At 33.8% G+C, this 26287-nt stretch overlaps 1 protein-coding gene across 37 annotated transcripts in view; it reads left to right on the forward strand.

The window, feature by feature from the left end:
• LOC145537620 (lysine-specific demethylase 6A-like) overlaps window positions 1-26287 on the forward strand; it is a 191327-nt gene that overhangs the window by 92384 nt on the left and 72656 nt on the right. For 11 of the 37 annotated variants that reach the window (XM_081568362.1, XM_081568352.1, XM_081568350.1 and 8 more), the window contains 7 exons: window positions 26-80; window positions 2712-2746; window positions 19116-19209; window positions 20861-20987; window positions 24255-24353; window positions 24478-24697; window positions 25804-25959. In XM_081568362.1, coding sequence (XP_081424488.1) covers window positions 26-80; window positions 2712-2746; window positions 19116-19209; window positions 20861-20987; window positions 24255-24353; window positions 24478-24697; window positions 25804-25959 — 786 coding nt within the window. Of the gene's footprint in view, window positions 1-25; window positions 81-2711; window positions 2747-19115; window positions 19210-20860; window positions 20988-24254; window positions 24354-24477; window positions 24698-25210; window positions 25358-25759; window positions 25765-25803; window positions 25960-26287 lie in introns of all 37 variants that reach the window. The other 26 variants (XM_081568326.1, XM_081568342.1, XM_081568343.1 and 23 more) reach the window with 11 other exon arrangements.

Raw genomic sequence — 26287 nt, forward strand, 5'->3', positions numbered from 1 at the left:
CTAATATCTTCACTTTTTCTTACAGCATTTTCAGTTAGCTTTGATTGACTCTAATCCCTGTACTTTATCAAGTGTTGAAAGTAAGTATTTCCACGTATATTAGTTTTTTTGTCTTTTTGAGGAACAGAATATCCATGAGACATTTCATATTATATGAATTTGAATACCTTTTCAAATATTCTTTGTTTCTTTTGGTTATTGAGAACAAGAATGGGAGAGCACAAACCTGATTCAGATACTTTAAGATAGTTGATCAGCATAATTTTTGATAAGTATAAAAATGTTCTGTGAGTATAAAAACAGTCACTGTTCTATTTTCATACTCAGAGACGACTAATACTCACAGAACAGTAATATACAGTGAGTACTTACTTCGTGCTCAGTATAATGGCTGATATTATTTAAATGCTTAGTATAACAAGGCATTATTATCTTATAGTGTCTGTTTTTAAGCCATAAATTATTTGTCTTTTCTTTTAATGTCTTTGAGACTTCATGTATTCCACAGGCCATTACTATTCTTTGACGCTTTTAGCCTGTGCTTATGCAATTAGAATGATCAGAGCATTCAGAGTAAAGTTTTAAAAAACAAACTAGCAGTTGTGTTTTTGTTCATGAATAAAGTACAGATGTATAATTTCATTAACATTAATACATACTGTGTTTCAAGCTGGAAAGATGCATGTATCCAGTTAATATTTTTGAGAACAATTAGGTGATATAAAACTTTCATTAGATTATTATCATTCAGGGTAATATATATTCTTAATATTTTGAAAATAATTCTTGTAATAAAGTTTAAATTTTAAGACTTTTTGGCAATGTTGTCAGTGTTTTAGTGTATGTATTAGAAAATTTCCATGTAGTGTATTTTCCTGGTTAAGTATTTATACTGCTCTTCCAAATTATGTTTAAGAATGAAGTGAGAGATTTTTCCCTTGTTGTAAGATGACACTAGCACCTTATGGGATTATGAGGCCAGATACATAGGACCTGAGACTCAATTGGTAGGATGTTCATAAGGGTTTACTGTTGCAGTTAGAAGATCTTTTCTTTTTTGTTATCTTATTCGATAGATATGAAGATGAGGAAAATGGGATATAGATTCCCTATCTCTCCTTACTTTTACCTATAAACTACTTTCCCTCAAATAATGGAGTGAGATGAAATTTTTATTAACTGGATTTGACCTTACGTTGGGAAATGACAGTGAGAACAAAGAAAGTTACTTAACCTATTAAGTAAATAAAGGTTATTTTTCTATGTGAGACTTCTAAAATTTTGTAAATTGTATTTTGTTGTTTATTTAGTTATTGTGATAGTATTTTCTTCTCTAAACATATTTTCATTCTTTCTTATGGATGTTTTGTTACCTTAGAATAACGTGTAACCACTTACGTAGATCAGTGACTTTGTATTCATAAGTTACTTGATTTTAGAGTTAATTAGAATATTTTAAGATAATTTTTCTGTTCTATATAGGAAATTATGGATATTGAATGTAGTATTCAATAATCTGGATGTGGAAAAGTTTTTTGAAAGCTAGGGAATTTATTAAGGATTAAGACAGTTTTCCAAGCCTTCATACGTCAGTCTCACTGAATCAGAATTTTCAAGTGCTGAAGTTAAGAATTGGTGAGGTTTTTTTAATGTTTCCTAAATTGGTGAGGTTTTTTTTAATGTTTCCTAAAGAGAATATAATCTTCCTGCTGTTGACTGAGAGAAAGTGATAGAGAAAGTTGGGTTGGGAAGAGAAGGGAAGAAGGGAAGAAACATTTTGATACTTAATGAGAGTTTCATGAATGCTGGAAGCTTTTTCTTGAAAGCAATCCATATTTATGTTCTCTATAAAATTGTGAAAGTTTCTTCTACTTACAGCATAGCAAGAAAGATTTGTTACTGACAAATAAACCTGGTAAAATTCAAATAGCTGGAATTTAGCTGTAATTCTAATTTTGTTTTTGTTGATACTTTTGGTCTTCATTGAATCTGTTATGTTCTGATAATTGCAAATGGAGCATCAGAAACAGCTTAAAGCAGATGTGTTCTATCATTATAAAATTTTTTCAGACATACATACTTTATAAATTTGCTTTTTAGGTGGTAAGGCTTTTTTTTTTCTTCTTTAAATAAAAACTCATCTAATTCTGAAGATTTCACAAAAAAGGAATTTCTTGTATGTTTCTGTCTACTAATACTGTTGTAATCTTTGGCTTAAAAAAAAAGGTTTAAATAGATTATAAAGAAAGAAAACTATAAAGGAAAAAACTATGAAGAAAAACTATAAAGGAAGAAAAACTTGAGTAGTTAAAAAAGTGTTAAGTAATTACTGTGTTTTTAATGTGAACATTTTTTAATATGTTTTAGGATATATATATTTTTAAAGGTTATATTTTTTGAAAAACTTATATCTACTTATTATTGCTGATTTAATTTTAGTATACTTATTAACTGTTGATGGTCTTTGCATATTTGATACATTTTCATAGAATTAAAAATAAATTGATTAATAATTTTTTATTTAATGACTTTTAATTATATTTTCTTAGCATGCTCATGATTTTTTGCATATTAAAAACAAAACTTACACTTCCAAGTTGCAATCTATTTTTTTAACATTTTTAATATTTCAAATCTTATAATATCTGTTTTCTTTCATTACTGTAAATTCAGTTGTATTGTAATTAATCCTTTTCCATGATCCTTTGTAGTTCAGTTTCATATTGCCCACTTGTATGAAACCCAGGTAAGTGTTTTAATTTATCAAAAACAAAAACAAAATCCTAATCTATGCTTTAAGTGACATGAGTTATATAAAAGAATTTTGTATTTTACGTTTTCTTCTTTAAATGAAATAAATGGCAGTTAATTTAATTCAGTTTTGGGTATATGCTCCTGAATATATTTAATATTTTAAATATATTCATGCTGCTGCTGCTAAGTCACTTCAGTCATGTCTGACTCTTTGCGACCCCATGCACTGCAGCCTACCAGGCTCCTCCATCCATGGAATTTTCCAGGCAAGAGTACTGGAGTGGAGTGCCATTGCCTTCTCTGAATATATTCATACATATATTCATATACTCATTAAATGTGTTTGAAATTTTGCTTAGTGATAAAACCAAACAAGAAGCATGAAGGAATTAAAGGTTTGTATTCAATATGTTTCTAGGTTTTGTAACAACTTTCAACTCACTGTGATTTAAGAATTTGCAAAACATTCTTTTGCTTTCACTGCAAACTGTCATTTAATGTGATTTGCCACTAAACTTCAGTCATCTGCATAATTTGAAATGACTTAAGAAGTGGACTGCTATCGTAATGTTAATATGTTTATTTTTCTAGAATATTTTTGAATGTTTGAAATAAGTTTTTGTCTTAGAATAATTGCTTCTGTTTTTCTGTAGTACTGAAGTGTCTTTGAAACATTGTACTTTTTAACAGGAAGTATGAAAAAAATGAAAGTGTTAGTTATTTAGTTGTGTCCAACTGTTTGTGACTCTGTGGACTGTCACCTGCCAGGCTCCCCTGTCCATGGGGTTCTCTAGGCAAGAATCTTGGAATGCATGGTCATTTCCTTCTCCAGGGGATCTTCCCCACCCAGGGGTCGATCCCAGGTCTATTCATTGCAGGCAGATTCTTTACCACTGAGCCACTGGGGAAGCCCAATACAAAGTATAGTCACCCTTTAATGTTAGTATCATTTCTTCACTATAGGCTTTAAAAATTGTTTCAGGTTAACTTTATAATATTTTGTATGTGACATATTTTGTTAGCTTGTTCAGTTAATAACAATAGTACCATATAAATTTATAGTCTGTGATCTGAAAGCAGAAAGTTACTAGGAGACTACTACTCAATAGTATATGTAGTAAAACATTTTAGATTTGATTTCAGGTGTGAATTTCAGTATAAAGTTTTAACAGCTATTCTGGGAGGGAAAACACTTGATATACTGTGAACATTTGTGAGGTTCTTTTGTTTCTAGTTCAAATGTAAAATAATGGGGTGAGAGTAGGTACTGTACAAATTTATACCAATCAAGGAAAGCTGCTTACATCTTTTTTTAATGCATATTGTAAATGAATGTAGTAAGATAATTTCACATCATTTAAGTGTCATGTTCCTAAACCCTGCTTATGTAGTAGCCATTATGGAATCTTTAAAAAGCTGGCATCAGATTACCCCATACATATTACTTCAGCCCTTAAAAGCATACCCTAAGTTTCCATATTTTCTGAATTAGAATTGATAAACCCTCAAGGTTGAATACCCTTCTAATCTGATAACTTCTATTTTATAATACACATATTAAGGAACAGAGCCTTCTTTTATCTGTTTCAGATAAACCTTCCAATCTAAGTATTTGTTTACTTTATAGCTTTTGTTATTATTATTACTTTTTTCTCCCTTAATTCTTTGATGTAGGGGAAGTGATTTTAGTTAAATTCAATCTATGGTTGACCCAACAAATCTACAAGTTTCTTACCACAAGACCTGAGGATGCTCATGGCCAACTCTACTAGACTATTTTATATAAGGTATCTTGAGCATCTGTGCATTTTGGTGTCTTCCACAAAACCATAGTATTACGACTGTTGGGCACTACTAGATATTAAATTTATCTTAGTTGCATTGCAGTTTTCGGTGAAGGGAGAGGTACAAATTTTAAGCCCCAGTGATCACTGTATTTGTTAAACTCCCCATTTGAGTCTTTTTTTAAAGTTTAATTAGTCAGAATTAATTAAATGGAAGGTTAAAATTAGTCAGTTTTCCTTGTTTCATCTGAAGACTATTGGCTTAAATTGGCCTGTAATATTTCCTTACAAACTGTCAAGATCTGTAGTGAACACCTGCTGTTTTTTATTGATTGGTCTTGGCAAGGTCTGTCAAATATAATTATCCTTTATATGCATTTATTATATGATTGCTTTATGTTTTGTTAATTACTGTTCCTGTTCCTTTCTTTGGATTTAATTTAGTCAGTGTTATCTTTTATTAACTTTTTTTTAAATTAACTTTTAACATACATTTGATTTCTAGTTTGAAAAACAATGTGACTTATTTTTTTTTCTCCAGACATGATTTGATGTTTTCCTAGAAGTTTACAGTGTTATTCACTTGTTATTTCAGAATATTTTCTAATTTCATTTGTGATTTGTTGATTTCTTTGACATATGGTTACATAATATGTTGACTAATGTATACAAGAGTGAATTTTCAAATTATACTTTGTATGTTGATCTCCATCTTAAATTTGTTCTTTCAGTTCAGTTCAGTCGCTCAGTCGTGTCCAACTGTTTGCAACCCCATGAATTGCAGCACGCCAGGCCTCTCTGTCCATCACCAACTCCCGGAGTCTACCCAAATCCATGTCCATCGAGTTGGTGATGCCATCCAACCATCTCATCCTCTGCCGTCCCCTTCTCCTCCCACCCCCAGTCCTACCCAGCAGTAGGGTCTTTTCCAATGAGTCAACCCTTCGCATGAGGTGGCCAAAGTATTGCAGTTTCACCTTCAACATCAGTCCCTCCAATGAACACCCAGGATTGATCTCTTTTAGGATGGATTGATTGGATCTCTGCAGTCCAAGGGACTCTCAAGAGTCTTGTCCAACACCACAGTTCAAAAGCATCAATTCTGCAGTGCTCAGCTTTCTTCACCGTCCAACTCTCACATCCATACATGACGACTGGAAAAACCATACCTTGACTAGACGGACTTTTGTTGGCAAAGTAATGTCTCTGCTTTTAAATATGCTATCTAGGTTAGCCATAACCTTCCTTCCAAGGAGTAAGCGTCTTTTAATTTCATGCCTTCAGTCACCATCAGCAGTGATTCTGGAGCCCCAAAAAATAAAGTCTGACACTATTTCCACTCTTTGCCCATCTATTTTCCATGAAGTGATGGGACCAGATGCCATGATCTTAGTTTTCTGAATATTGAGCTTTAAGCCAACCTTTTCACTCTCCTCTTTCACCTTCATCAAGAGGCTCTTTAGTTCTTCTTCACTTTCTGCCATAAGGGTGGTGTCATCCGCATATCTGAGGTTATTGATATTTCTCCCGGCAATCTTGATTCCAGCTTTTGTTTCTTCCAGCCCAGTGTTTCTCATGATGTACTCTGCATATGTTAAATAAGCAGGGTGACAACATACAGCCTTGACGTACTCCTTTTCCTATTTGGAACCAGTCTGTTGTTCCATGTCCAGTTCTAACTGTTGCTTCCTGACCTGCATACAGGTTTCTCAAGAGACGGGTCAGATGGTCTGGTATTCCCATCTCTCTCAGAATTTTCCACAGTTTATTGTGATCCACACGGTCAAAGGCTTTGGCATAGTCAATAAAGCAGAAATAGATGTTTTTCTGGAACTCTCTTGCTTTTTCGATGATCCAGCAGATATTGGCAATTTGATCTCTGGTTCCTCTGCCTTTTCTAAAACCAGCTTGAACATCTGGAAGTTCACGGTTTCACGTATTGCTGAAGCCTGGCTTGGAGAATTTTGAGCATTACTTTACTAGCATGTGAGATGAGTGCAATTGTGCAGTAGTTTGAGCATTCTTTGGCATTGCCTTTCTTTGGGATTGGAACAAAAACTGACCTTTTCCAGTCCTGTGGCCACTGCTGAGTTTTCCAGATTTGCTGGCATATCGAGTGCAGCACTTTCACAGCATCACCTTTGAGGATTTGAAATAGCTCAACTGGAATTCCATCACCTCCACTAGCTTTGTTCGTAGTGATGCTTTCTAAGGCCCACTTGACTTCACATTCCAGGATGTCTGGCTGTAGGTGAATGATCACACCATCGTGATTATCTGGGCCGTGAAGATCTTTTTTGTACAGTTCTTCTGTGTATTCTTGCCACCTCTTCTTTACACCTTTATTATTTATTTCAGTTGGAATTTTTTAAATTAGCTTTTATACTATCATATCATCAGTCTTAGTTAATGATCCATGTTTTTGTTAGAAATGTGTTTTTTGTTCTTGGGCATACTGTGATTAAGTTATGAAGACTTGGTTACTTTAGATTTTCCTATATTTCTTTTAAAATTTTAATTTAAATTTATTTTAATTTAAAAAGTTCATTAAACCAGTTCTTAAAGAAGTATGAGTAACAGTACTAGATGTGATTTTGTATGTTTGTGTGCCTGATTTTCAATGATGAATCTTTTTTATTTATCTTTTGATGAATGTTTTCAATGAGTATAGAATTGATTTTTTTTCCCACTTTGAAATTTATGTTCCATTGTTGTCAGCATTTATTTTTTCTTCAGGTTGCATGATTACATTGTTGATTCTTAAAAGATTATATGCACCTTTACCTTGGTTTTTAGTTGTTGCTTTTTTCCTCTTTTTTTTTTTTTTTTGCTGAGTACTTTAAAATTTTGTTTCCTGCAATTTTGGTACCATGATCATCTACTGCCTTATCACTAGGTGAAAATTATCATTTTCTGTTTGTGAATTTTTATATTTCTTGAATCTGTACTTTGTTGTCCTTTAATGTTATACTTGGAGATCACTTCTAAAAATACTTTTATTCAGTTGTCTTTCATCCTTTAAGCACCTAGTATTCACATTGTAAATTTGAAAACTTGGAAAACAGCAAATTTGGAAAACTCAGCAGTGGCCACAGGACTGGAAAAGGTCAGTTTTTGTTCCAATCCCAAAGAAAGGCAATGCCAAAGAATGCTCAAACTACTGCACAATTGCACTCATCTCACATACTAGTAAAGTAATGCTCAAAATTCTCCAAGCCAGGCTTCAGCAATACGTGAAACCGTGAACTTCAGATGTTCAAGCTGGTTTTAGAAAAGGCAGAGGAACCAGAGATCAAATTGCCAATATCCACGGGATCATCGAAAAAGCAAGAGAGTTCCAGAAAAACATCTATTTCTGCTTCATTGACTATGCCAAAGCCTTTGACTGTGTGGATCACAATAAACTGTGGAAAATTCTGAGAGAGATGGGAATACCAGACCATCTGACCCGTCTCTTGAGAAACCTGTATGCAGGTCAGGAAGCAACAGTTAGAACTGGACATGGAACAACAGACTGGTTCCAAATAGGAAAAGGAGTACGTCAAGGCTGTATGTTGTCACCCTGCTTATTTAACATATGCAGAGTACATCATGAGAAACGCTGGGCTGGAAGAAACAAAAGCTGGAATCAAGATTGCCGGGAGAAATATCAATAACCTCAGATATGCGGATGACACCACCCTTATGGCAGAAAGTGAAGAAGAACTAAAGAGCCTCTTGATGAAGGTGAAAGAGGAGAGTGAAAAAGTTGGCTTAAAGCTCAATATTCAGAAAACTAAGATCATGGCATCTGGTCCCATCACTTCATGGGAAATAGATGGGGAAACAGTGGAAACAGTGTCAGACTTTATATTTTGGGGCTCCAGAATCACTGCTGATGGTGACTGCAGGCATGAAATTAAAAGACGCTTACTCCTTGGAAGGAAGGTTATGGCCAACCTAGATAGCATATTTAAAAGCAGAGACATTACTTTGCCAACAAAAGTCCGTCTAGTCAAGGTATGGTTTTTCCGGTCGTCATGTATGGATGTGAGAGTTGGATGGTGAAGAAAGCTGAGCTCCACGGAATTGATGCTTTTGAACTGTGGTGTTGGAGAAGACTCTTGAGAGTCCCTTGGACTGCAGAGATCCAATCAATCCATCCTAAAAGAGATCAATCCTGGGTGTTCATTGGAGGGACTGATGTTGAAGGTGAAACTGCAATACTTTGGCCACCTCATGCGAAGGGTTGACTCATTGGAAAAGACCCTAATGCTGGGTAGGATTGGAGGCAGGAGGAGAAGGGGACGACAGAGGATGAGATGGTTGGATGGCATCACTCACTCGATGGACATGGATTTGGGTAGACTCCGGGAGTTGGTGATGGACAGAGAGGCCTGGTGTGCTGCAACTCATGGGGTCACAGAGAGTCAGACACAACTGAGCGACTGAACTGAACTGGTTCACATTGTATGAATTATCATTGCCTTTTCTGTTTTTCTCTGTATTTTCTACCGTTTTGTCCTCTCCCATGTTTTTTCCTGATTTATTTTTCAGACCATTAATCTTCTCATTATGTGTATCAGATCTGTAGTTAAACTACCACTGAGTTCTTAACTTTTATTATCCCCCTTTTTTCTTTAAATTTCTGACGAATTTTCGCATGGTTACTGATTGTGGGCTAAAGTTATCCATCATTTATTTTCATGAACATATTAAATCCTAGTTATGTACAAGTCAGTGTTTGGTACTTCTGATATCTGAAATTTATGTTGCTTTTGTTTTTGCTTAATTTTTCTCTCCTTTATTTTTACTTAATTCTTTCCAATTTGCTTTGAATTATTTACTGAATGCCAGGTTACATGTATGAAAACTTACAGAGATCATTTTAACTTGGGCGCTTATTTCAGTTTCTTATCGCTGGCACATTCTTAGATTGAGAACAGATAATCATAAATGAGGCAGTGGTGATCTATAGGCTTCCCTAGTAGTTCAACTGTGAAAGAATCTGCCTGCAATGTAGGCGAACCCAGAGAGAGGATAGGCTACCTACTCCAGTATTCAGGCTTCCCTGGTGGCTTAGATGGAAAAGAATCCACATGCAATGCAGAAGACCTGGGTTCAGTTTCTGTGTTGGGAGGATCTTCTGGAGTGAGGGCACAGCTATCGACTCCTGAGGAATCACCATGGACAGAGGCATCTGGCAGGTTATACAGTCCATGATGTTGAAAAGAGTCGGACATGACTGTGCACACACGGCCTTGTTTGATTTTGTTGTTGTTTAGTCGCTAAGTTGTGTCCTGCTCTTTAAGATACCCTGTAGTCCACCAGGCTCCTCTGGCCATGGGATTATTTCCCAGGCAAGAAGGCTGGAGTGGGTTGCCATTTCCTTCTCCAGGGGGTCTTCCCCACCCACGGATTGAACCTGCATCTCCTACATTCACAGGTGACTTCTTTACCACCTGGGAGCCACCTGGGAAGCCCAGTTCACCCTTTATCAAGATTATAGTAATTTTTGTGATTTACCCACATACTTGAGATGTATTTGATGGAATATCTATTTCTATGACAGTAGCAATGTTGTGTTTCACCAGTGCACAAAAGGGAAAGGTGGGTACTTTGTTATACTCTTCTTTGTTGGGTTTCTCTCTCCCTTTGTTGAATAAGTAGCCTTGGAAGGAAGTTGGAGTACATTTCCTTAAATTTATGGTTACATTTTGGGGTATATTAGTATTTTTAAAAGGGGTAAATTTTTTAAATTCCTGTTTTATGTTCTTAACTGTGTATTCATTAATTTATCTAATTTGTCACTTTTGATATATGTCAGTAGTTCTAGGCCAGCTATAAAAATAGAAACATATTTTCTTGTGGGAAAGGTGACAATAAGCATGCAATGTGATGTATATTATGCAGAAAATAAAACAAGTCAATGAGATCAAGTACTTAGAGATATCAAAATAACTCAGGTGTCTAGCACCTAGAAAGAAGTTGAACAAAATACGGTACATTTTGTACTATCTAGTGCAATCCATTTGTATGTTAATGGAATGAAAAGTATTTATTTCTGTGTATTCTTTGGGAAAATATCATACATACTCTTAAGTGAATAGAGGAAGAGGAAGCAACATAGAATATGCTGTAATTTAGTTGAGTATATGTCTGTTCTCAGATGAAAAAGCTCAAAGAAATCATTAGACATCTTAACAAATGTTTATTCACATGAAGATGATGGAAGTAGTATGTTTAAATAGAAATTAATACAGTTTGCCTCTCTAAACTTAGAATCTGTTACATGCTGGACTGAGTCTTATCAGTAACAACTCTTGTGGTTGGACTTACCTTCTTGTACTTACTATGATCACAGATTTCTCTTAAAGGCACACAGTGAGACCATAAGAAGATAGAAAAAACCTGAGCAGTTTACTTCTATTGGAATTAATGAAAAATTTCAAGAATTCATTTTGTATTGGTACATTTTAATTGTATCACCACAAAATTAAAGCTCAGGAAGAGAAAAACAAGTGACCCAAAAGATAAATTGTCTAAATCAACTATAATCTCTACTACAGTAGTTGGGTGTAGGACATGTCATACTGTCTCGCTCTGTATTTACTCATACAGTTGGCAAGGTATTTATTCAGATTAGCTAGCAATACTGTGGCTATTTCACACTAGCTGACGCTCACATCAGGCACATGTATTATAAAAAAGGAAAACCAGCTGTAAGGTCTTATAGTTGTGTAGGTTTTAGAACCCATGGTTCTAAAGGAAATTTTTAAAAATGTTAACGTTAGTAGTAAAGTTACAGAAACACCATTTGTGGTTATTTCATGTGAAAAAGAAAACTGAAGTCCACTGTTTTCTTCTGTGAACTGGTTTAAGAAGAGGGAACAATGGAGAAATCTTCAAATGCATAAAGGACAGGATTAAAAACTTAGATTGTTCAGTAGTTTATTAAGACTTTAAGTGGGAGTGGGGGGTTGAAGGGAAACAAAGGCAATTCTGTAAATTAGAAGATATTTAAGGGACACAATCAGTTTCAATGGTTAGATATTGTTTGGCTCCTGAATTAAGTCATCCATAAAATGCAGCTTGCAGAAAGTTGTGTGAATTTTGATATATAGTGGAAATTTAATAGTAAGTAATTATTGTAATTTTTATAGGGTAATATATTCTGGTTTTAGAAAACAGTTATGTAAATTATGAGATACTATACTATATATATATATAAGAATGTATAGTATAACAATGTATATAACAATGTATAACAATGGTAGTATCTAAGATTTGCTTCAAAATGATCTAATGTGGGGGGTTGAAATGATTTGATACTTTTAAGGAGGTGGTGGTATGTAGAACTTTATTATAATGTTTTCTCTTTGGTATATGTTTAAAGTACAGTATTAAAGTATTTACAATACTAAAGTAATGGAGTACATGGACATCTTTTTGTTCAGTAAGGTTAGTTATGGGTTCCCTAAACAATAGTGGTTTGAGTTATGGTTAGAATGAAGATATGGAGCAGTTGGGAGGATGGAGTGTATTTCAGTGTGTGTGAGTATGTGGGTATAGTTGTGTTCGCAAATAAAACCACTTTTGATATGATACATAGCTTGAAACTTCAAAGATTAAAAGAAAGCCAAGATAGATACAATGTTGGACAGCCTTCTCCCCAATTTTGTGAAATTTATTTCCTATTAATGGTTATTAGTCTTGCTAACAAATTTGTTTGTTATTTGTAAAATTGACTCTTAAGGATATATACAGTCATACCTCCTAATAATGATAATATTTTTCTTGCCTACTTAAGATTCACATCAATGTCTTTTTCATTATGTTAGTGATGTAAGCAGAATTTTTGGTATTACCTCTTTTGGTTTTTCCAATGAGTCAACTCTTTGCATGAGGTGGCCAAAGTATTGGAGTTTTGGCAGGCGGAGAAGGGGACGAGGAGAAGAGGATGAGATGGCTGGATGGCATCACCGACTCAATGGACATGGGTTTGGGTAAACTCCGGGAGTTGGTGATGGACAGGGAGGCCTGGCGTGCTGCGGTTCATGGGGTCGCAGAGTCAGACATGACTGAGCGACTGAACTGAACTGAACTTTTGGTTTTGATTACATTGTCTCTTATAAGTGAGAAGATCTCATTATTCCTGTTTCGCTCAGTCCTATTATGTTTTTCTTTTTATGTGCTACCATTAATGAGCTTGATAATTCTTTAATTATAGGCTAATGAAACAAAACCCTGATTTTTCAAAAAATTAAATTTCTTTGTGGTCCAGTGGTCTACTTTGGCTGCAGAGGTCACAGTTTTGATGGCCTGGGCAAGTAAATAAGATACCACAGCCATGTAGTGCTGCCAAAAAATTGGAAAAATTATTGAATTTTTTCATATGCATATTTAAAGAGGGAGAAGTGCAAAAGTGTACAAAAGTAGGATAATGGATATACTGTTCAAAAAGTATTTTAGCAAAAGAAATGGTTGCATAAAATTATACCAAAGAAGTTTGAAGATACAGATGAAATAATTCCCTTTCAAACTATAAATTACCCTTGTTTTATTCAAACAGTTAACACTTGACGAAGTGAGTTACTATCCCAGTATTGCTCATGGAGAAAACTTAAGAAATACAAAACATTTTATGAAAGCCACATGGATTAGAAGGTCACATTACTGGATAATTCTAAGTAGTCTCTAAAGACTTTAAAAAACATAAAAATTTTTGAATTTTTTACGTTTCTACGATAGCTTGTTTTTGATTAGTTTTACTATAGAAGAAAAAGACATGAAAGTGTACTCTGTAAAGTTCCTTTCTTGTGTCCTAAGCTACCAGTTCCTCTTACAGTCACATACCAGTGCATATAATTCTGCGTGTTCTTGCAAGAGAATACTTTTCAGCTGTTGTTATTGACAGCAGTTGCTGTCATGTCAGACTCTTCATGGCCTCATGGACTTAGCACACCAGACTCCCCTGTCCTTCACCATCTCTTGGAGCTTGCTCAGACTTGGCGTCCATTGAGTCAGTGATACTAGCCATACAGCCATCTCATCCTCTGTGGTCCCCTTCTCCTGCATTCAATATCTGCCAGCATCAGGGTCTTGTATCTGTACCTAGGCTGTGTCTTTTCTGAACAGTGTACTGGAATTGGCTATTCTGCATTTTGCCAACTGATGTTGATTGCACAATTAATATATTTAAGGTAATTACTCTGATAATGAACTACTTACCTCTATCCTTTTGTTGTTTTTTTCTCATATTATATAGAGCAGTATTTCCTAACCTTTTTGACACCAGAAATTTCATGGAAGACAAATTTTCCACAGACAGATGGCTTGCGGGTGTGGTGGGGTTTCATGATGATTCAAATGTGTTCTGTGTGTGGAGTTCTTCAAGCAGGAGGCAGATGGGAGTGATGGAAAACAGCTGGAATTATAGTGGGAGCTTAGCTTACTTGCCCACTACTCAACCTGGATCTTAACAGATGGTGAACCAAAGTGATACATGGCCTGGGTGTTGAGGACACTTGTCTTTGAGTTCTTATTTTCCTCGTTTCCTTAGGCTTTATTTAACATGCTAAATTTTTAGCAGTCTAGTTAGAGTTGACAAAAACATGGCTTCAGTAGCATACAAATATTTTTCTTCTCAATTGATTTGTTCTCTACGTCTGTCACTGTCATTTTTGTTACTGTCACAAATAACGTCTTTAGACTCTATACCTATGAAGACCCAGCACAGAGAAAAAACAACAAACAAAACATAAAGGAGACCTGATTTCTTTTAAAGGGGGCTTCCAACTTGCACTATTGGTCAAGAACCTGCTCGCTAATGCAGGAGACAAAAGAGATGTGGGTTCGATCCCTGGGTCGGGAAGATCCCCTGGAGGAGGATCTTCAGTACTCTTCACTCCAGTACTCTTGCCTGGAGAATACCATGGACAGAGGAGCCTAGTGGGCTACAGTCCATGGGGTCACAGAGAGTTGCCACAATGGAGGTGGCTTAACGTGCATGCACCATGCATGCACACACCCATTGACAAACATGTATACTTATTTTGTTGGTACTTTACTTGATGTAGAAACCAGAAGATTACTTGTAAATCAAAAATACACTAGTACTAACTCTTTTAAATGTACCTGGAAGGTTAATTATATCAGTTTGTTCTATTTCTTGATATGACTTCTGATTACTGTCTTTTTCTTTTAGTCTGAATGACTCCTTTTATCAATTTATTATAGGGTAGATCTTTCAGTGAATATTTTCTTGAGTAATTGTGCTTATTTTTCTTCATAGTATCATTTTCAGTAAGCTTACAGGTTTTGAAGTAGACTACTGAAAACAAAAGTCTTCCTAGTCAGACTTACCTTTTAGTTCTGAAGCCAGTAACCCCAAAAGAACACTCATATTAACATCCGTGAATCTTTTAAAAATTCCTTGATTTGCATGTTGAAGATAATATATTCATACTTAAAACTTGTCTCTGGAAAGAATCATGCTATATTAGCTATAAGTCTTGGTGAAATATTCATACTTCTGAAGTTTACTTTTTAAGTGTAGAGTTCACTGTATTTGCACTCTTGTATAATTCAGTGTTGCATTATTCAGAATCTTTCATCACTCCAGGTGGAAAATGTTTCACCATTAAGCAGTAGCCTCTCAGTCTCCTCTAACCCAATCTCTGGTAGCCTCTGTTCTGCTTTCTGTCTCTGTATATGTGTCCTGTGGATACTTCATATGAATAGGCTCGTATAGCTTTGTCTTTTTGTCTTACTTATTTCACTTAGCATAGTATCATCTAGGTTCTTCCATGTTGTAACATGTATCAGAAGTTTATTTTAAAGCTGATTAATCTTGCCCTGTTTATGCAGTCAGCCCTCAGTGTTTGTGTGTTCTGCATATTTGCATTTAGCCAACCTCAGATCAAAAATACCTTAGAAAAATAATTTCAGAAAGTTTGAAAAAGCAAAACTTGAACTCATTACATTCTTGGTACTATTTATGAGCATTGAACTAAGTATTATGTATTATGAGTAATTTAGAGATGAATAAAACAAGTGGGAGGATGTGCATAGGTTATATGCAAATAATAGCTCCATTTTATATAAGGGATTTGGGCATCCAGAAGGGGTCTTGGAACTAATTCCTACAGATACCAGAAATAAGTATTATACTAATTATATGTATTATATTAATATATGTATGCCACATTTTGTTTCTGTTATTTGTGAGAAAATATTTGAATTATTTCTGAAATTTTGTAATGATGAATGAAAATATAAAGATATAGTCTGTGATGAAAAAAACTATAGCTTTTAATCCAAGATATATTAAGTTATTATATTTTTGTTTATTTTTACTTCCCTAATTGTTCGAGGCCTTTTGAAATTCCATCCATATGAACTTTAGGGTGATTTTTTAAATTTCTGCAAATTACAGCAGGGTTTTGATAGGGATTATATTGAATCCTTAAATTTCTTCAGGAAGTGTTGTTATCTTAGTATAGTAACACCTTAGAAATGTCGTTTCAATTTCAGACCAGTGCAAACAAGCAAATATTGCACCAAAGCAAGTTGCATGGATTTTTTGGTTTCCCAGTGCATATGAAGGTTATGTTTACCCTATATTATCATATATTAAAAGTGCATTATGTCTTTAAAAATGTTTATACTTTAGATAAGACATATCTACATGCTGTTATCAAAAAACATAAGAAAACAAGTGTGGTTAAGAATATGAAGTTACTTCCCATACTATTGGTGGGAAGGCAGAATGGTACAGCAGGTACAAAAAAACAATACGAAGAGTCCTCAATAATTAAAAATAGTATCATAGAATCCAATATTTGAAAAAAAGTATCATAGGATCCTGTATGCATACTTCTGAGTGTTTGTTAAAAACAAGTTTGAGTTCAAGATTTCAAAGAGATATTAGTGTTCCTGTGTTCATTGCACCAGTACTAACAATAGCTAGTATGTGAAAACAATCATAACAGATGAATGGATAAAGAAAATGAAATCTTTTACATATTTGGCCAGTTTTAAGTTGATTTTCTTCTTTGTGGTACAGTAAGTTCACTTGTTACCTTAATTTCCTTTTTGAATTATTGTCTGTTAATATATCAAAATACAGTTGCTTTTTTTCTCCAGTATTATTTATATATAATTGGCTTATAACATTGTACTAGTTTAAGGTATACAACATAATTAGTATATATTGTAGAATCATTGCCATGTGTAATTTAGTTAGCATCATAGTTTGTTAAACTGTTTTTTCTGCATATTAGTTAATATTTCAAAAATACATTAGAAACATTTTTATTACATACATCAAAAAACTTATTCAGGCACTCACTAAAGTCTTTCTCAAAATTGTTACTATTTTTCGATTGGCACAGATTAATGTGTCCGTGTGTAACAGTAACATCAAATAAAACTATTATTGCAAGACTGGAACTTTTTTAAAAACTTTTTAATTGATAAATTAAATGATTTTTATTGAAGTAAAAGATGAATGTCCTAGTAAGTTTATTTGGAGAGGGAAATGGCAGCCCACTCCAGTATTCATGCCTGGAGAATCCCCATGGATAGAGGAGCCTGGCAGGCTACACTCCTTGGAGTCACAAGAGTCAGATATGACTTAGTGACTAAACCACCACCACCACATATTAAGTTTCAGAATCAGAAAAATCAGTGTTTGTGATATTTGTGAGTGAAAGATCTACTACAGGTGTATATGTTTGTGTTGCATTGGTAACAACAATTCTTACATATTGTTATACTTCCATTTCCATAGGAAGTATACATTGCTTTTCCTGCTGTGTATTAATGCTTTTATGTTCTGCTATAATTACACCCTGTCCAAGGCTAACATACACGATCCCTAATGTCCTTCTCTGATTGCTGTCAGCTTGGTTCAACTGATTTTTGCTTAAAAATTTTGTATCCTGCTTAATTTATTAACTGTATGTTTGTACTTGGCAACTATGTATCCTTGTTAGTGGGCTGCTTTCTGAATGTTGGTTTGCTGTCTGTGTTAAAATTATGGCATTCTTGTGTGTATGTGTGTATATGAGAGATAAAAAGTGTAGGTAAGGTTTTCTTTTTTTCCTTCTTTCCTTGTTTCATTTGGTTATAGTAAAAACTGCTTTTAGCTCCAATTTATACATTTATTTTAATTGTTCTGTTTACTTAATACAGTGTCCTTGGGACTTCCTTGATGGTCTAGTGATTAAGAATCCACCTTGCAATGAAAGGGACGCCTGTGTTGCAAGGGACACATTTGGTCAGGGAACAGGAGACTGAGGTTCCCTAAGTGAACATGCCATGGAGCAACCAAGTCTTTGTGCCACAACTAATGAGTCCCATGGACAACAAAAGATCTTGTATGATATAACAAAGATCCCATGTGCCACAGCTAATATCTGGCACAGTCAAATAAATGAAACACTTGAAAAACGGAAATGTTATTTAATAAAATATGTCTTTGAAATGACTTCACCATTTTTTTTTTTTTTCAGACTTTAAAAATGTCTATTGGGCTTTTCCATGTATGTTTTAAGGACACCATACTTTGGATTTTTTTTTATTACTGTTTTCTGTTGTTTTGGAAGGGTTGAGTTAAGCATCACAGTGGCAATGAAAGATTTTAGTCTTACAGTAATTTTTGAAGGAGAACTGGGCAGTGGTCTCATTTGTAAATTTGCTTATACCTTCAATATGAGTATTGTTTATCATATCAATGGGAAGTTATGTTTTGAATACCTCATCATTTATAAATATTTTCCAAGGATATTTTCTGTTAAAGCAGCGTATTTTAAAATGCAAATTAGATTAACTACTTTTCCTCTTAGACTTTGTAAAGGATAGTAATAGCACTTCTTGTATTTGCTTAATAAAATGTGCATATCTTTGAAAGTCTTTCCAGGTTAATTACTCATCTGCTTGTAGGATACTTCTACAGCTTTGTGAATGTTATTAAGTAATGTTTAAAGGTGAATTTTTTTATTTTTCTGTAAATTGTGGGAAACAGCAAATGTTATAATTGCCATATTTTATTGATACTGTATTAAATTGAAGTGTAGTTTTACTAGCTGTTATTTTGAAAGTTGGTGTACTGTTAAATATTCAGTTAATGAATTAGAACTCTTATTTTCATAATGGAAACTTTAAAAATAGCATTATTGTCTGAATCATATACTGCTAAATTTTATGATGTATATAACATATATGAGTGTTGATTCCAGTTTATTAGTTGAAACATTAATTCTATGTTTTTTAAAGGCTTTTTTAGGGGAAGTATAGTTGATGTTATATATGGTTCAGTTGTGCAACATAGATATTCCAATTTTTAAAGATTTCATTGCATTTGTAATTTATTGTAAAATATCAACTAAATTCCCTGTCTGCACAATACATCCTTGTACTTATCTCTTTTATGCATAATAGTTTGTCCCTCCTAACCCCTTTAATTCATCTATTTTGCCCCTCCTCCATTCCCTCTCCCAAGAAGTAACCACTAGTTTGTTTTCTATATCTGTGTTTCCTTTTTCTTGTTGCAGTAATTATGTGTCTTTTTTTCTGAATATCTTTGCTCTTTAGAGAATGTATCATTCTGCGAAGGAAGCTTATGAACAGCTTTTACAGACAGAAAACCTACCTGCACAAGTAAAAGCAACTGTTTTACAACAGTTAGGTACATAAAAGTTTACGTTTTATTACATAATGCATTATTATTAAAATTTTGTTGGGAGTGGGTAGGACCAGTTTTAATTCTTCTGCTTAAAAATAACTTTTCACTGAACTCTTGTGTTTTAGAATTAATTGTGATGTGTATTATTTTGAGATTATATTTTAAGTGAGTATTTTATATTATAAATATTCCTATTGTAAATGTACTTCTCTCTTCTTTTTTTTGGTCTAGAGTTAATGTTCTTATTCCTTATTTGCTTGTTTTAATCATTCAGTTGTGTCTGACTCTGTGACCCCATAGATTGTAGTTGTAGCCTGCCAGACTTCTCTGTCCATGGGATTTCCCAGGCAAAATTCTGGAGTGGGTCGCGATTTCCTCCATGGGATCTTCCTGACCCATCTAGCGTATTTCATCTCATAATTTAGATTCAGTGGTCCAGTCCACTCCTTTTAAGTTCTCAACATTCTTCTTTAGTAATTGGCCTCTAGAAGAGGTTTGAACATTTCCATGTGCTTATTATAAGCACTCTGAAGTTAAATGAATTAAAATAATTCAAATGGTAGTTAACTGCTGGAAGCTTGTTTTCATAGGGTATTTATTATATGAGTTAATGGAACTGTGTCACCTAAAAATTAAATATTTATTTTCTGTAGCTACTTGTTACATTCTTATGTTTAAAAAGCAAAAGTTTGGTGCTGAGAAATAATGTAATATATTACTATTACTTTCATGATAGTAAGAATACTCTGCAATAATTCATTTTGTTAGTTATTTATCATGTATATATTTGATGTATAGATTTGGTTTTTGTTTCAGTATTTGGTTTTGAGCAAATAGTTTCTAAATTTTAATGAACTTGAGATAATGTATGTTTGTAATGGCAGTATTTTGGCTAAAATGTCAAAAGCAATTACTCATACGAAATTTCTCTAGGTTATACTTTTGCAAATATAATTTTATAACATGAATTGACTGACAGTTGAAGCACTATATTTCCATTCGTCTTAAGTGTTTAACATTTTTTTCGTGGTCCAGTCTTTCCATTGTCTTTGCTGCTACAACTGTTCTGCTTCTTCATTATTCATATGCTGTATTGGTTTTATCTGTTTTGGAACCAATTTTTAAATTACATATTCATACAGCCTTAGAAATATTTTTTGTTTTTGATCATATGTTTAGGATTCTTTGAAAATAATTAATGTAAGTAAAATGTAGGATCTTTGGTAAGTTTCTTTGTAATAATTTATCTTTGAATATTTTTAGTTTCATTTATTCCTTAGAGATGAACATGGACTTATTAGATTGTTTTTAAAATATTTCAACCTTTGAAGAATAAGTAAATTAACCCTCTTTATACTTTTTGGTTTATAAATCAAAAATTTATTTTCCAAATTAAATTCAGAAAAGGAGTATCTGTCTGTGACTTCTGTGTAGTATCCTAGATGTTTTAAGTTTTCCTCTGTTGATTGTATCCCTTTTATTTTAGTAAAGTGGATTTTCCTGTAGCTACCTTTGATAGTTCTAAATTGAGGAAAGTTTGATTTAAGATAAGTAAATAAAGATACAAGAAGGGTATTTGTGTGCTTCATGATTTTCTTGAGGCTAGAAGAGTGGTTGAATCATGAGTAAATGGCTTCAACTTGATTAATTATAGGATGGATGCATCATAACGTGGATCTATTAGGAGACCAAGCCACCAAGGAAAGCTGTGCTATTCAGTATCTCCAAAAGTCACTGGAGGCAGATCCTAATTCTGGCCAGTCTTGGTATTTCCTTGGCAGGTGAGACCAGACTCTTGGGTTGTGCTATCTAGGGGTGGTTTATAACCTAAAATGTTGGTGTTAATGTATAATATCCTTTGTGGCAGTTTATTTTAAAAACATTGTAACAAAGATTTTGGGGAGGTAAATTTGATCATTTCAGATCATTCTGAATTAGGTGTTTTTACTGAAGAATTCTTATTCTGCTTATTAGATTTCATTTCACATTGTCTTGTGACTTGAATTATTACTAGTTTTTACGGAGAAGGCAGTGGCACCCCACTCCAGTACTCTTGCCTGGAAAATCCCATGGACAGAGGAGCCTGGTAGGCTACAGTCCATGGGGTCGCTAAGAGTCGGACACGACTGAGCGACTTCACTTTCACTTTTCCCTTTTCATGCACTGGAGGAAGAAATGGCAACCCTCTCCAGTATTCTTGCCTGGAGAATCCTAGGGACGGCGGAGCCTGGTGAGCTGCCGTCTATGGGGTCGCACAGAGTCGGACACGACTGAAGCGACTTAGCATAGCATTTCACATAGTTTTAAAGAATTTTGTCACATGCTAATTGGGATATTGCTTTTCTGTTCAGTATTTAAATTGTGTTCTCTCTATCATTTTTAAAAATGTGTTTATTTAACAGAATTCATTTTTATTCTATCTGATGATCATGTATAGCATATTGAAAAGTCTAAACCATTTGAGGTTGGAATTTTCCACCGATTAATGAATGGATTGGATTAGATATATCAGTTACCTTTTTTCAATGTTATAAATTTAACTTTAATTGTCTTACTTGGTTTGACTGTAAATTTTGCCCTTTCCTTATTGACACTGAGTTTATTTATGTGAAGTCTAATTCACATTTAGATTTTGGGTTAATATTAGTTTTTAGTGACTTATTCTGTTAAAAAGGAAGTATACTTATATTTGAGATTATTATTAAAATAATTCCTTTTTAAAAAATACCATTTTTGATTAATTTTGTATAATAATGAAAGTTAGCTACTTTCAGTATAGTGTTTTCTCCTCTGCTAGAGACCCTACGGGATAAGCTGAATCTTATCTTCCATTTCCATTTGCAGTTATCAGTCAAGCATTTAGTAAATGAAATAAATGAACTAAGTAGTTTTTGCATTTGGAGCTAATATAATTTTTACCTTTGTGCAATATTTATCTTAATGGGGTGATTTTAAAAGAAGTTTATCTTTAGAAAGAGGAGAGTGTGACACATAATATTAGGTTTTTTATTAGCACTCCTGCTAATTTAGATTTTTAAAATATGACCCAGGATATTTTTTTCCTTTTGATCCAAGATAAAAATCTATAGCACAATGTCATTTACGTTGTATGTGACTCTTTAGTATAAGGGATCATTTTGTTGTTTCTGTTTAATCACAGCCATGTACCATACATGTAATGAAATATGTTTAAAATATTCATTTTAGTAAGGATACACTTTCACATCTCTTTGAGAACCGCAGTATTCTACAGAGGGCTTAATTGATGTTATCTGAATTTAAAACAACAATATATGTTGTGTTTTTTAATATTTTTTCTACCACAATGGACCGCAGTCTAGATTTCTCAATTCCATGATACTTCTTTTGGGCCAAAGATGATCATTTTATACAGCATTTATTATTTTTTAAAGAATATTTATTTATTTGGCTCTCCAGGATCTTAGTTGCAGCATGTGGGATCTATTTCCCTGATTAGGAGCCAAACTCAGGCCCCCTGCATTGGCAGCACAGGGTGTTGTTAGCCACTGAACCACCAGGGAAGTCCCTAGACAGTATTTATTTTTAATGTTAGTTTTTTCCCATCATTTTGTTTCTTTTCTCTGCTGCCTTTTGATATGTTGCTTCTAATTGACTTTACTAATAGAAAACAGAATCACATTTCTGACAAATGATATGTTAAAGCTTATTGAAGGACTTCCTGGTCCTCCAGTAGGAATCTGCTTGCCAGTACAGGGGACATAGTTTTGATTCCTGGTCTGGGATGATCTCACATGCCATGGAGCAACTAAACTAAGCCTATACACTGCAACTAGTGAGCTTACTCACCCTGGAGCCCAGATACCACAACTAGAGAGTGACCATAGGCAGCAACAAAGACCCAGTACAACCATGGTTAGTTAGATGAAAAAAGGTTATTGAATCTCTGAATGAGTATCTCAGTGTCGGTAAAATTTACACAGATTTGATGATTCTAGTATTTCAGAAACTATGTGTTACCTCTATGTCCAAGGCTTTATTTCATATTATTGCTGTTTCTTGATTGGGATGTGTCTGTTAAATTGAGACAGGGATGTTGCAATACAGTAGTAACACTGGTAATGAAAATGTTAAATAGTCTGCCACAGACTATTTAAGAAAACTTAAAAAATTAGGAATCATCAGACAGCAACTTATATTACCCTTTCAAGTTGCAAGTAGGGGACATGAATTCAAGGAAGTGGTTTTCTCAACGTAACTTAACAATTCATGTAGCAGGAAGAGCTAAAACCCAGCTTTACTTAGTGCTTCAGTTCTCTTAACATTAAGTAGGGCAGGGGATACAGCATGTGTCTGATCATTAAAAATACTCTTCTGTTAAAAAATTTTTTTCTCTGTTAATATTCACATGGTCTCTAATGTCTGTCCCTGTTTGCCTTATTGTTGCCTATTTAATTCTGCCTCAAGATTCTAAGGTTGTATGTATTCTTTGAAATTGCTGTCTTGGCCTCTTTTACTGGCCTTTCTGATGTTTGTCAGCCCATAAATTAGCCATTCTTTAGGCTTATTTGCACTCTTTTTTTGTGTGTATTTTAATGTTAACTATATCGCAGTTCTATGTTTTTCATGAATTAAGAAATGTTTGTCATTGTATCTTTAAATTCAGAAAGGAAAATTTGGGTGTGCCAGTGAGGTCATTATCAACATTTAATTTCTCTTTGTTACTTAGCTCTTATATTCTTGGAATGTAAGAAGCTTGAGTTTAAAGTATGTGTAAAAGAGCTCTGTGTATTTAAGTTTCTTCTAGCAGTGAACAAATTCTGGCTGTAATGGTTTGAAAAGAATACATTATATAACATTTGCTAGCAGTCATAAGACAGAAAGTTAATTTAATAGCTGTTATAATGTACATTAAAATCACTATGTATAAGCACATATCTTGATTAATATCAAGTATTTTCCCTTTCCATATACATCATTTTGACAAGCTAATGCAGTTATTTAAGCATTTGTGGAAACATACGTTTAAACTATATATCCATATCTACCTTGTTCCTTCCCTCTTTCAGGTGCTATTCAAGTATTGGAAAGGTTCAGGATGCCTTTATATCTTATAGGCAGTCTATTGATAAATCAGAAGCAAGTGCAGATACCTGGTGTTCAATAGGGTAAGGCTTGTGTGTGTTAAGTTTATAATGCTTTAATTGATATACATATTTATTGAACTTCATCTATATGTGTATATTAATGTTACACAGAGTCAGTTTTAGTAAACTGTATTTCTCTTTCCAGTGTGCTCTATCAGCAGCAAAATCAGCCTATGGATGCATTGCAGGCCTATATTTGTGCTGTACAATTGGACCATGGACATGCAGCAGCATGGATGGACCTAGGCACTCTCTATGAATCCTGTAACCAACCTCAGGATGCCATTAAATGCTACTTAAATGCAACTAGAAGCAAAAGTTGCAGTAATACCTCTATGCTCACAGGAAGAATTAAAGTTTTGCAGGTAAATTCTTGAAGTAGCATATTTTAAGACATTTCCATAAGTACCTGGCAGAGGAGGGTGGCTGGAAAGTTTGTCTAATTTTATTTTGATGTCAACAATTTATTTCCATAGTTTTGATATTTATGATGATACTACTTTTCACTTTAAGATAATACTATATTGAAAATGTTTTTTGCTTCTTTACTTTTTCTGATTCATGTTAATTTGCATGATTTTGTGTGCTATCTACATTTTTAAGTTATAACATTTTAGAGTAAAGAACACAGACATTGTTTTTCACTCTTGCATGAAATTTCACAAGAAGGTATCCAAGAGAATTCTGAAAAACAGAACTTAGTTTTGTTCCTATTCTTGAAAGTATGTTTTAGTTAATCCTCTTTAGCATATATCTGAAACCCCAGATTTATAATCTGCTTTCTTTAAAAAATACCTATAAATTGAGGAAGTTTTAGTGGACTTGCTCTTACTCAAGTAGTCCTGTGTTAAATTTGCTTTTTACATAATTTTTCCTAGGCTCAGTTGTGTAACCTTCCACAAGGTAGTCTACAGAATAAAACTAAATTGCTTCCTAGTATTGAGGAGGCATGGAGCCTACCAATACCCGCAGAGCTTACCTCCAGGCAGGGTGCCATGAACACAGCACAGCAGGTGAGAAGTTGGGTTATCTTCTGTAGGTGCCCAGCTTTAAGGGTTCTGTCCAATCTGAAGTGATCAGATCTAAATTACTAAGTGCAGAATTGGCTTTTTAAAAAAAAAATAAAATCCTTTCAATTTTACTGCTAAGGGATTTTAGATCAAAATAAAACTTCCTCTGATATGGGAAGATTCTTGGGGTACTAGTTTAAAACTTTTGTATAGTTTTATGATTTCAAAAGGGATTTCTTAAGGGACTTTCATATAGTGTTTTATTTAATTTTTTAAAAGTAAGTTTTTAAAAATAAGGTACACATTCTCCATTGATTAAATACTTGACTTTGATTTTCAATTGCAATCCATGATGTCTACATAGTTTTGGAAAGTAAGCAGTTCATAAGGTTTTATAATTTGAAGGCATGAATTAAGAATGTGTAGAACCATATTTTTTTTTTTACCTCTGTGATCCTTAGGCTTACAAAACTCATCATCCAAATACTGAACCTGTATTAGGCCTCAGTGAAACACCAATTTCACAACAGCCCTTGCCAGTACATATGATTACCTATAGTCAAGTAGATGACCTGTCCAGTCCTGCCAAGAGGAAAAGAATATCCAGTCCAGCAAAGGTATATATAAATTTTTCAGAGAAATGGAAGATTCCAATTAGAAATGAAATTCTAAGTCTTCTGAAGTTGTGCCTGTCTTATATTTTAATCTATTTGTTCCTCAGAGAGTGAAAAGGGTTTTTTTTTTTTTAAGCTGTTATAAGCAGTATTTTCTATCCTGAAATTGTAGCATCATTTAAATATAGAAAGTAGGGATAACTTTATGTTCTTGAAAGCATTTTATCCATTTCCCTGCTTTTCTGAATTTAACATATATTTTTACCACCACTTTGTATGGACATTAAAATAGAGGGTTGAATATAATAGTCTGTTAGATCTTTGAGTCATG

Source organism: Giraffa tippelskirchi, chromosome Y (assembly GCF_054371585.1).
Source record: "Giraffa tippelskirchi isolate mGirTip1 chromosome Y, T2T-mGirTip1v1.2.pri, whole genome shotgun sequence".
NCBI classification, from domain to species: domain Eukaryota; kingdom Metazoa; phylum Chordata; class Mammalia; order Artiodactyla; family Giraffidae; genus Giraffa; species Giraffa tippelskirchi.